At 50.1% G+C, this 12,444-nt stretch overlaps 1 protein-coding gene across 7 annotated transcripts in view; it reads right to left on the bottom strand.

The window, feature by feature from the left end:
* Positions 1-3,806: 3,806 nt before the first annotated feature.
* Positions 3,807-12,444, bottom strand: part of Smarca4 (SWI/SNF related, matrix associated, actin dependent regulator of chromatin, subfamily a, member 4) — a 95,207-nt gene continuing 86,569 nt past the window's right edge. For 5 of the 7 annotated variants that reach the window (XM_013119376.3, XM_021232095.2, XM_040730183.1 and 2 more), the window contains 5 exons: positions 8,107-8,215; positions 7,886-7,987; positions 7,070-7,202; positions 6,829-6,971; positions 3,807-4,235 (listed from right to left, as the gene is read on the bottom strand). In XM_013119376.3, the coding sequence (XP_012974830.1) occupies positions 4,203-4,235; positions 6,829-6,971; positions 7,070-7,202; positions 7,886-7,987; positions 8,107-8,215 (520 nt within the window). In that variant the 3' untranslated portion in view covers positions 3,807-4,202. The remainder of the gene's footprint in view (positions 4,236-6,828; positions 6,972-7,069; positions 7,203-7,885; positions 7,988-8,106; positions 8,216-12,444) is intronic. The other 2 variants (XM_021232094.2, XM_021232098.2) reach the window with 1 other exon arrangement.

Genomic DNA, 12,444 nt, shown 5'->3' with positions numbered 1-12,444 from the left:
TTTAATTCCAGCACTTTCTCTGTGAGTTCAAGGCCAGCTTGGTCTACAGAATGAGTTCTAGGACAGCCAAGGCTAGACAGAGAAACCCTATCTAGAAAAAAAATTTTTTTAATTGTTTTTCAAAACAGTTTTTCTGTGCGGCACTGACTGTCCTGAAACTCCCTTTGCAATCCCAAATGCTGGATTAAAGGCTTGCGCCACCGCTGCCTGGCTGGGAGCTTTAAGGAAAGGTCATTTGTTGGGTGCATGTGATGGTGCCTGCAGATGTCAGAGGACAACTTTATGCAATGCTGGAGCGGAGTCCAGGCCTTCATACCAGGTGGTTCACCGGCTGGTCCTGGTGACCTGCATGTCGCAGTTAGTGTCACTTCTGTGGCTCCACTCTTTCTTAGTGCTGGAGAAACCCAGACTTCACTGGAGCACGTGGGGGGAGGTGACACGCCAAACCCCCATCCCTGCTGCCGTTTGCCATTTTCCAAAGCCTGTGTGCTTTGTTGTGTCAGCAAATGGTTACATGATATATAACCCACAACTCTTCCCGAGGCATTTCCACCTTCCAGATTCAGCACCCCTCTCCAGACCCCAGTACTCCGGAAACCCAGGCTTGCATCTTGAAGTCTTGGAGAAGTGTCCCGACCTGTACCATCTGTGAAATGGACAGAATCCCTTAAGACACTGGAATCTAGAAGGCTCGAGGCACCAAATGCGACCAGCAGGGAAGAGGGGAGAGGACACCATAGGCCAACAGGGGTGGGGCCAGAAGGGGCTGTCACCAACCCCAGGCAAAGGACAGCTTGGGACTAGGCAGGCCTGCCACTGTGACCTCTCACTCCACGTGGCCCATGTCCCCATGACCCCTGGCAGTGCACGTGACGCTGCACTCTGTGCCGTATCAGATCATTTCACTTCTAAATCTGATACTGATTTCTTGCCTCTCAGATGAGAGAGGCCATTACAGTTGTGTGGTTAACAGCATAGAAAATGGTATGCACAGCTACAACAGTGAGGGACCACTCATCACTCGTGTCAACAGCCACCTCAGGGCACAAGGCGGCTGGCGCATGCGTGCCTCGGTGAGACAGGATGCCCGAACAGGCGGCTCCAGACTTCTGATGGAAGAGATGCAAGTTCCCACACAACCCTCAGGCTCATTTTGGACTTTGCTGTTGTTTATAATGAACTATGTTATCATACCCACATGTTGGTATATTTGCTTGTTTGGTATTTCTTTTTTTTTTTTTTTAGCTGCCTGGTAAGAGCCAGATTTTATTATTTTTGTTTTTTTGGAGACAGGGTTTCTCTGTGCGGCCCTAACTGTCCTGGGACTGGTTTTATAGACCAGGCTGGCCTCTAACTCAGAGATCCACCTGCCTCTGCCTCCTGGGATTAAAGGCGTATGCTACCATGCCATTAAAAAAACTTGTGTTTAGGCTGGGCATTTGTGGCACATGTCTTTAATCCCAGCACTTGGGAGGCAGAGACAGGTAGATCTCTGTGAGTTTGAGGCCAGGCTGGTCTTAGAGTGAGTTCTAGGATAGGCTCCAAAGCTACACAGAGAAACCCTGTCTGGCAACCAAACCAAACCAACTTGTTATTTCAAGAGCACAACTTGAGGGAGTGAGGTCTCCCTTCCTCCACCTTGCTCTGCAAATTAAATTCAAGTTGTCAGCCACTAAGCAAGTGCCACCTCTATGGCTCACAGGACTTTTAAAAAAAGATTTATGATGTACAGTGTTCTGCCTGCATGTGTGCCTGCTGCCAGAAGAGGGCACCAGATTGCATTACAGATGGTTGTGAGCCACCATGTGGTTGCTGGGAATTGAACCCAGGTTCTCTGGAAGTGTAGTCAATGTTCTTTAACCATTGAGTCATCTCTCTAGCCCTGTCTTTTTTTTTTTTTTTTTTTTTTTTTTGGGTTTCTCTGCATAATAGCCCTAGCTGTCCTGGAACTTGCTCTGTAGATCAGGCTGGCTTTCAACTCACAGAGATCCACCAGCCTCTGCATGTGTCACCACAGGCTGGCAGAAACAGGCTCCTTTATTTCACCTGTATGAGTGATTTACCTGCATTTATGTGAGCCTCTATGTGGGTGTTTGGAATTGATCCCAGGTCTTCTACAAGAATAGCAAGTGCTCTTAACCACAAGCCCAGGCCAGAAGCATCAGATCCCCTAGGATGAGTCATGGGTAGTTCTGATAAAGGTTCTTGGAACTAAAGCTGGGTGTGTGTGTGTGTCTGTCTCATTTTCTAGACAGGGTTTCTCTGTTGGCTTTGGAGGCTGTCCTGGAACTAGCTCTTGTAGTAGAAGCCTGTAATCTCAGCTATACAGAGTTCAAGGTCAGGCTGGGTTACAGAAAGCCTGTCTCAAAAGAAAGTAAAGCAGACAGTAGTGGTTCACGCCTTTAATCCCAGCAGAGGCAAGTGAATCTCTGAGTTGAGGGCCAGTCTGTCTACTTAGAGAGATCCAGGACAGTCAGGGATACATAGAGAGAGGCCCTCTCTTTATTCTGAGCAGTGGTGATGGACACAGTGGAAGGGAGCGGCCTGCAGCGGTGTGAAGGCTGGTGCCTGTGCCGACACTCAGCGGCACACGTGTGCCAAGGCTGCAGGCAGCGACCGTTACCTGTGCAGAGCCCCACGAGCTGCACTCATTTTAAGCTGCTTAAGTTTGAAAATAGGACTCAAAGAGGAGACAGCTGGCCAAGGCAGAACCCAGCAGGGCAGCACTGTGTGCTTCTGGGACTGTGGCTCCCAAGGGAGCTAAGCTACAGGTGGGCAAAGGCTCAGCAAAGGCATGGCTGGGGCCAACGCACAGGGCCATGGCATGTCCTAATCACTCACTCACTCAATCTACCTACCTATCCACCTATTACCTATGTTCCTTCTACCTACCTACTCACCCACCTACCTACCTATTTATGTTTTTTTGAGACAGGGTTTCTCTGTGTAGCTTTGGAGCCTGTCTTGGAACTCACTCTGTAGACCAGGCTGGCCCTGAACTCACAGAGATCCACCTGCCTCGGCCTCCTGAGTGCTGGGATTAAAGGTGTGCACCACCACTGCCTAACTTATTTATTTAAGTCTTATTTTTAAAAGAATATTTGTTTTGGGAACTAGGGAGATGGCTCCGTGGTTAAGAGCATTTACTGCTGTTGTAAAGAACCAGGTTTGGTTCTCAGTACCCACATGTGTAACTCCAGCCTCAGGGAATCTAATACCCTCATCTGACTTCTGTGTGCTCTGGAAATGTACACGCTACACATACATTTATGCAGGCAAAATACACATAAAATATATACATTTAATAATTATTGGGTGTGGGCTCTGGTCCCTCATTTGCTACTGCCCTGGCATGCTCGTCTGAGATCCTGAAGGCTCCTCTCCATCAGAGCACAGGGCTGCTGGACTGGGCTGGGCGTGGCTTTGAGGACATAGGGACTTTGTGCTGCAGGTGCTTTGTTCTGTGGTGCCATCTGCCCAGACCAAATGGTAAGACTGCCCCGTGTGGATGTGTGTATGAGCAGAGTGTATGCATGTGCACACATGTTCAGTGTGTGTACATACACAGGTGGAGGCCAGAAGTGGATGTTGGGCACTGTATACCCTGAGATGGAGGCTCTCACTGGAACCCACAGCTCACTGACTTGGCTTGCCTGGCATGTGTGGGTGACTGGGCTGCAAACCCCAATCTATACCCCTGGCATGGCCAGTCCTGTGCCCAGGAGCTAGCTCCAGTTCCCAACAAACAGTCTTTATTCTCTGTGGCCCAGACCCTACTGTAACAACAAGGAGTACAGCAGTGGCAGTTTGTCATTGGTTTAATTTATTACTGTCTGACTCCAGTGACACTGACATACCCGCGGGGCCTGTGAGCCTCCAGGAGAGTCGGCTCTGTCCAGTAAGATACAGTACGAGGAGTGGACGGCACGCGCATGCATCCACGCTGAGCTACAGTGACTGGGGCCTGGGGAGGTGGGTGGTGCCTCCCAGAGGTCCCCTCTCTAGACAGTTAATGCTGGTAGAGACTCAAGGCCAGGCCAGGGCCGACAGACAGGCCTATTCTCTGCTTATAAATGTGGAAGATTGCATGTGTACAGTTCTCCAAGTCCGAAACTACATCTGTGCTACCCATCACTGCTAAGGGCTACTCCATCTCGGCGGGGACGTGCGCCTCGGGGGGTCAGGACTCTGGAATGTCTGCTTCAGTCCTCCTCACTGCCACTTCCTGAGCGGTCCTGGAGGAACAAGGACAGATAGTGAGTGGGCTGCCACCTAGGTACTCTCACGAGCCAGTTTTTTCCAACGCTGTGGAAGAGCCTATGGATCTCAGGATCCCTGGAATAAATTATCTTGATAGAGCAGAAAGAAAACATCAAAACTTGGACCCTGCCTTGCAACATGGCAGCCCTGTTACCACTGGGCCTGTTGTATGGGAGAGAAACAGGCTTGAGGGTGAAGGACAGGCCACCATGGAACCCTCCAAGAGGTAACCAGCTCATTATAGACAATCTAAGTATGAATATGTGTCCAGTCTTCTGACTGCTCTCTAATGCATCTCAGACCAGCCTCAAACTTGCTAAGCAGCCAGTCTCTACCTCCCAAGTCCTGGGATCACAGTGTACACCACTATGCCTACAGTCATTATCTTAACTAAGACTAATTTTTAGGGATGGAGAGGTGGCTTAATGGTTACGAGAACGGGCTGCTGCTCCTTGCTTTGTTTTTCAAGACAGGGTTTCCCTGTAGCTCTGCAGCCTGAGTGCTGGGCTGAAGGGAGGGCCCCACCACTGCCGGCGAACTGGCTGCCCTTACAGAGAGGACCTGAGTTCAGCTCCAAGAGCCACGTGGCAGTTCAGAACATTTTCTGACTCCAGTTCCAGTGGAGCCAATGCCCTCCCCTATCCCCCATGTTCACCAGCACACAAATGGCACATGTACACACATGAGGGCAAATATCCACACACAAAACCCACGGATAATCCAAAATAAACAAACAAATACATAAATAAATAAAAACACTTTTTTAAAAAGTTAGTTGCCTGCTTCTGTTTCCTTGCTGCTGTGATTAAAGGTTTACACTATCAGGCTAGAGAGACGGCTCAAGAGTTAAGAGCACTGGCTGCTCTTCCAAAGGACCCAGGCTCAATTCCCAGCAAACATATAGCAGCCCATAACTATCTGTAACTCCAGGATCCAACACTCTCACATAGACATACATGCAGGCAAAACACCAATGCACATAAAAAAAGAAGAAAAAAAAAAAGATACACACCATCACACCTAGCTTATTTTTATTATGTAACGTTTAGGTGTGTAACGGTGTGTGGACATGACTATGTACACTCAGACTAGAGGTCTGGTATCCCCTGAGTTACAGGCAGTTGTGAGCCACCCATGTGAGTGTTGGGAACTGAAATCAGGTCCTCTACAGGAGCAGTAGCATTCTTAATCACTGAGCCATCTCTCCAGCCCCTCCCCATTTTGTTTTACTGGTTTTCCAGACAGGGTTTCTCTGTGCAGCTCTGGCTGTCCTGAACTCACTCTGTAGACCAGACTGGCCTCGAACTCACAGAGATCCACCTGCCTCTGCCTCCTGAGTGCTGGGACTAAAGGCATGAGCCACAAACGCCCGGCTCCTGGCACCATTTTTTTTTTTTTTTTTTTTTTTTTTTGGTTTTACGAGACAGGGTTTCTCTGTATTGTTTGAGGCTGTCGGTCCAGCCCGGCCTCGAACTCAGAGATCTGCCTGCCTCTGCCTCCCGAGTGCTGGGATTAAAGGCGTGCGCTACCACCGCCCGGCTCCTGGCTCCATTTTTAAATTTAACTTTTTTTTTTTTTTTTTTTTGGTTTTTCGAGACAGGGTTTCTCTGTGGCTTTGGAGGCTGTCCTGGAACTCACTTGGTAGTCCAGGCTGGTCTTGAACTCACAGAGATCCGCCTGCCTCTGCCTCCCGAGTGCTGGGATTAAAGGCGTGCGCCACCAACGCCCGGCTTTAAAATTAACTTTTTAAAATTAGTTTTATGTGTAGGAATTTTTTAAAAATATTTTATTTATTATGTATACAGCCTTCTGCCTGCATGCCAGCAGAGGGCACCAGATCTCATTCAAGGTGGTTGTGAGCCACCATGTAGTTGCTGGGAATTGAACTCAGGACCTCTGGAAGAACAGTTAAGTGTTCTTAACCACTGAGCCATCTCTCCAGCCCCCGTGTAGGAATGTTTTGCCCACATGTATGTTTGTGTATCATGTGTGCCTTATGGCTACAGAAGTCATATTAGGGTACTGGATCCCCTGGGACTGGAATTACGGATGGTTATGAGCTCCCACATGGTGTTGGGAACTGAATCTGAGTTCTCTGGAATAGCAGCCAGTGTCATCTTCTCAGGTCTCTTCATTTTTAATTCACTGGTCTTATGTGGAAACTGTCCCATATAAGCCAAGGCAGAGTCCTGAGGACCCAGCTGGTGTCCCATGGCAACACATAATAGGAAGGTTTCCAGTGTTACAGATAACTGTCTGGTAGCACTGGTAATCCCAGTACTCCTGGCTCTCCTAGGACACAGACCTGTCCTGTCCTGTCCTGCCTAGCTGTTCTGCAAACTTCACCAGAAGCCCAAAGCCCTCTGTTCTGGTAGGCTGTGTGCTACCAGAACTATACACATTGTTGCTGCCTGGGCTATGGGCCTGGGTCTGGACTGTGAGAGGCTAGACACGGATATATATGTGAACAGGCTAGGTTACATAACGCTGAGCCTCAGTTTGCAGATCCGCAGAGTGGCCTGGGCTTGGGATTGGCTGGGGTGAGGTGTAGCCTAGCAGTGTCCTCACCTCTTCCTGTTCCTCCTCACTGTCGTCGTCACTCACAACTGGCTTGGCCCGGGATCCCCGGCTTGGCCGCCGCCGGGCCCCCTTCAGTCGGTCCTGGGCCTTCTCCTTTCGGCCCAGCTTGATCTTTACCTTGACAGAACGGGCTGTGGGGCGATAAGGAAGTGATCTTAAGGTGAGGCACCGGCCGGCATCTCAGGTCAGCTATGAGCTACTGCAGCAACTCTGCCCCTTCCTTACTCACACTCAGACTCGGAGCCTTCCTCCTCACCCTCCTCTTCCTCCTCACTTTCCTCGCCTTCGCTGTCGTCCTCCTTCTCGATTTTCTGCCGCACGCTGGTGAAGACAGACTGCAGGACGATGGAGTCCTCGTAGATCTGTGGGGCATAGGGCTTGTGTGGCTTTCTTTTGGAACCCTGCTGTTCAGCAAGGCCACCCCACAGCCCTTCCCCAGATGACCAAATGCCAGGTTGGGAGGTCTGCTGCGCGCTCGCCCGTTTCTCCCTTACTGACTCTACCTTTCAAGGCCCTGATGTCTACAAAGATGAATGGTGTTAGAAATACACAATCCTGCTGGCATGGTATTTCCTTGATCTTACAAAGCAAAACCCATCTTCTGGAAGCTGCCCCTCCCACATGTGGTAGGAGTCTGCCAGAGGCAGTACAGGGATCACTGCCAGGCATTTCCTCACAGAAAAAGATACACGGCACAGGATGCTTTTCAAGAGAGTGTACAGAACTAAAGATAAAATTGCAGCACAGGCTGGAGAGATGCTCAGGGTTAAGAGTACCGCTGCTCTTGCAGAGGACCCCCTTTCAGTCCCCAGCACCCGTGTTGTGGCCCACAAACGCTTGCAATCTGGTTGTGGATCTGTTTCCCTCTTCTGAAGGTAGCACACATGCAGACAAACACCCAAACATAAAATAAAAATAAACATGGCTGGTAGGCAGCCGCGTGTGGTCCCTTTACTATTAGGGAAGGGACATTGCTTTCAGCAATAGCGGAGCAGCCCAAATTGTTAAAGTCAAACAGGTGGCACGATGGCCATGTGGTGCTCACCAAGGAACCCTCGAGATTGAACGTCTGAGCATTCTGACACAGCAGCATCACGTCCTTCTCCAGGTCATTGAGGCTGCGGTACTTGTGGTTTCGGATTCGTTCCTGTGGGGAAGGAGGGAGGCCTTACTCTGGGCAGTGATAACCTCCTGCCTGCCCGTGTTATGACTGCTGGGCTGACCTGGCTGTCCTCCCACAGCCCCAGACTCTTGGCACCCACACACCTTGATCTTCTTGAAGTCCACAGGTTTTCGGATGAGCTCATAGTACTCAGGAAGCTCCTTGCGAGAGGGGAGCTGGATGAACACCTCACTGAGCTGACGTCCACTACTGCTGCAATGTGACACGGTGTGTGTCACTCCCGGGCACTGGTCCATCACCCGAGAGAGACACTGCCCCACCACACAGGGACAGAGGATGAGAATGTAAAGACCAAGGAGTTCCATTATCTCTCTGAGACAGTGTCTCAGTATGCAGAGTGGGCTTGATTCACCCTCAAGAGACCACCAGCTGCCTCCTCCCAAGTGCTGGGACGGAGATAAGACCCTCCGTTTGCCCTGGGAGCTGTTTAAGTGTTTGCGCTCTTCTGACAGATAACCAAGTCCAGTGGCAGGATGTGTGTGCAGTCTGGTCACATCTCTAAGCCCCGTTCTAGAAGGAGTGTCAAACTGCCACCCTCAGGGTACATACATCCAGGCAACTCTCATTCCCATCAACAGAGTTACTCTGTAGATCAGGCTGACCTTGAACTCAGAGACCTGACAGCCTCTGCCTCCTGAGTGCTAGGATTAAAGCATGCACCACCACACCCATCTATCTCACCCTATTTTTTATACTATGCAATCATACTTGCTTGAGCATGAAGAACATGAGAGGTACCTTCCTGAGGCCACAATCCCCACAGGTATCTCCTGAGGGTGGCACCAAGTCAGAGGCCTTCAGAGCACATGGCACAAACCCCAGGACAAGAACAGCTGTGTCCTGGGCTCTCCAAAGGGACAACTGCTGCTTCCTACAAGGGTGGGACATGGCGTGGGACCACTCTGACTACTGTGCTGGCTCCTGTTCCTGAAGTGCTCACCTTAGTGGCCCCTGTGGAAAACTGGTGTGAGCAGACTTTGCAGAAAGCCTAAGGGGGCAGATGGAGCCATATCCACCAGCACAGGGAGGGGACCAGGCTCCCTAGGATCTCTGTGTGGCTGGTGCCAGAATGTACCTGTCCCCTGGTCAATCACCTGACACACAAGTGGCAGGACAAGCCAGTGAGTGGGGTAGAGAAAAGCATGCCATAGGGGCCAAGAGGCTGGTATCTGCAGGGAGGGGAGGCCCTGGTAGCACTGAGCTCCACGGCCAGCTCACCAGCACCAGCCTATTTCCCTCTTTCTTCTTCCTCACACAGCCCAGGCTGGCCTCCACGGACTTCACTCTCTCTTTAATCCCAGCACTCGGGAGGCAGAGGCAGGTGGATCTCTGTGGGTTCGAAGCCAGCCTGGTCTATAGAGCGAGTTCCAGGACAGGCTCCAAAGCAATATTAGAGAAACTCTGTCTGGAAAAACAAAACAAACAAACAAAAAACAAACCAAAAAAAAAAAAAAAAGCCTCGGGCAGTAGTGCACACCTTTAATCCAGTGCTCAACAGGCAGGGGTAAGAGGACCTCTGTGAGTTGAGACCAAGTTGAGGCAAGCACAGTCTACATAATGAGAACCTATCTCAAAAAACTAAATGCGCCCGGCATTGGTGGTGCACGCCTTTAATCCCAGCACTCAGGAGGCAGAGGCAGATGGTTATCTGGTCTACAAAGCGAGTTCCAGGACAGCCAGGGCTACACACAGAAATCCTGTCTCAAAAAAAAACCAAACAAAAAGCAAACCAACAAGCAGACACCAAGCTCCAGTGGATGCCCATATCTACAAGACTATGGGCAGCACGCCACTGGCAGGGGAATCAGTGTTTATCCCTAGTGCACAAAGGGACATTGGGGAGATCATTCCCTATGGAGCCCACATACACAGGGGAAGGCCTAGGCCTTGCCACAAATGATGAAACAGACTTTGATGATCCTCCATGAAAGGCCTCACCCTTTTTATGGAGCAGAATGGGATGGGAGTCTGTGGGGGGCATGGGAGGATGGGAAGGAGAGGGAACTGGGATTGATACATAAAATAAGATTTTTTCTAATTTAAATAAATAATAAAAGAACTGTTTCCCACTAACTGCAGGTGGGCACAGGGGCACGAACAGGACTTGGCAAGTTGGTGGGGACTGGGAGTTAAAGGTCAGTCTGGACAGCTTAGCAAACCCTGTCTCAACGACAAAACATATCCCCAGTGTGGTGGACTTGCTTATGAGCTGTGCAACTATTCCCTGAATCCCTCCCCCCACTTTTTAAAATGCAGAAGGAAGAGCCACGTTCATAACCCGGAAGAGACTCTTGTTTCCAGTTGCCCATGGTGCTGGGGTACTCTGGATGACGACCCGTGGGCATGCCTTGACTGTGCTGAGTGATGTGGCGGGCAGCTCCGCTCCCTGAGCAGGAGTAAGGTCGGCAGAGTAGAGGGCGTGCACACATACATTCCTCTCTGCTCTGCCTCTGTGTGACGGCACAACTTCCTGTCCTGACTTCCTTTCCAACAAGGACAGACTGTCCCTAAACTATGACCTAAGTAAACCCCTCCTTCCTCAGGAGCTTGTCAGGACATTTTATCACAGTAACAGAACTGAAACTAGGCCAGGTGGCGACAAAAAGCTGCTGCAGCCATTCTCCTATGCTATGGGAATCACTGATATTCCCCACGAGCGGTTGTCCATCTAGAGCAGTGGTTCTCAACCTTCCTGATGCTGAGGCCCTTTAATACAGTTCCTCCGGGCTGGAGAGATGGCTCAGAGGGTAAGAGCATTGGCTGCCCTTCCAGAGGCCCTGAGTTCAATTCCCAGCAACCACATGGTGGCTCACAACCATCTGTAATGAGATCTGGGCCCTCTTCTAGCCCGTAGGGATACATGTAAGCAAAATACTGTGCACACAATAAACAAACAAACAAATGTGCTAGGCATTGGTGGTGCACGCCTTTAATCCCAGCACTTGGGGCAGGCAGATCTCTGTGAGTTCAAGACCAGCCTGGTCTAAAGAGCGGGTTACAGGACAGGCTCCAAAACAAAACAGAAAAAACCAACATATAAACAAACAAACAAATATTTAAAGGAAAAAAATACAGTTCCTCATGTTCTGGTGAGGATTTTGCTGCTATTCATAACTGTAATTTTACTACTGTTATGAATCATAATGTAAATGTTTGATGTGACCCCTAAATGAGTAGAAACCCACAGGTTGAGAACTGCTAATCTAGAGGAAACTGACAGTCTTCTGGGTTGCTTAGGATGCTCAACCCAGAACCTGGTGGATAGGTCATGTTGTCACCAGACATTACTGTCCTCTGTCTGCAATCCAACCCTGGGAGTCCTGGGCTGTATGCACAGCAGTCTTGTAGGGTTTTCTGTTTTGCTTCTCAGGTCCTTGCCTCCTACATACGCTGACTGGTCTCAAAGTCACAAGGCCTGTCCATTATGTCCACCTCTCCTAGAAATCTTCAAACTACCAGTGCTCTGCTAATGCTGACAGTGCGTTCCATGCTAGTCCTGTCGGTGCTATCTCACAGCACCTGCAACCAGAGCTCAAGGCCATCTGTCATCCTGTGATGACAGCTGTATCTGGATAGAAAATTCTGCTCTGAGCAAGTTAAACCACACAGATCACAGGCAAGCAGACACTTGCCTTTGTGCAGACAGACTATGGGGCTCTTTCCTGGAAAGGAAACACAGGTGCATGTCCCAAGAACCTGAGGAACAACAGCACCCTTAGGAATAAAGGCCTCCACGGACTCCGTCCCCTTTCAGGACCCTAGGACTATGCACAGGCAGGGCAGGGCACTTGCTGTGAGGACCTCTTAGACTGGTGCGGTACTATGCTGGTTCCCTCCCACTCCCCAGGCCCACATGCCAAGCTCTTGCCAGTGAGAGGTGAACATAGCACAGCTTGTCACATACTTGAACAGCCTCTCAAGTTCTTCAGGACTGCCTACTGACATCAGCACCGAGTGTCACTCCCCAGGAAAGCCTACCATGCACCCCACCTTGATGCAAATGTAGCCTCTCCTGAGATCTCTGGTCCAGGGTGCTCCTAACTCCACCCACACATTTATCATGATGCTGGTATCAAATCAGCCTTACACATACTAATCAAATGCTCAGCCATAGAGCACACCCAGAAGCCTATGATCCTGCCATCACTGTGTTCTGGAGTGGCTCTAAGGGATGGGATTGGCTGAGCTTGGCCTCTTCAAGGGGTCTCAGGCTTGTCCCAGTCTATTCTCCTTACACTGATAAAGCATCATGCTGAGAGTCACAAGTGACAAGTCTTGCAACTACTAAAAGGCACTGGGACATGTCATTGCGTAATAGCAAGCCAGCAGCTGGGCTGGGAGGTGGCAGCGTACTCAGGAGGCAGAGGCAGACGACTTTGAGTTTGAGACCAGCCTGGTCTACATAGAGTTCCAGGACAGCC

Source organism: Mesocricetus auratus, unplaced genomic scaffold, assembly GCF_017639785.1.
Source record: "Mesocricetus auratus isolate SY011 unplaced genomic scaffold, BCM_Maur_2.0 Super-Scaffold_100022, whole genome shotgun sequence".
NCBI classification, from domain to species: domain Eukaryota; kingdom Metazoa; phylum Chordata; class Mammalia; order Rodentia; family Cricetidae; genus Mesocricetus; species Mesocricetus auratus.
This window is presented reverse-complemented; position numbering and strand designations above follow the sequence as displayed.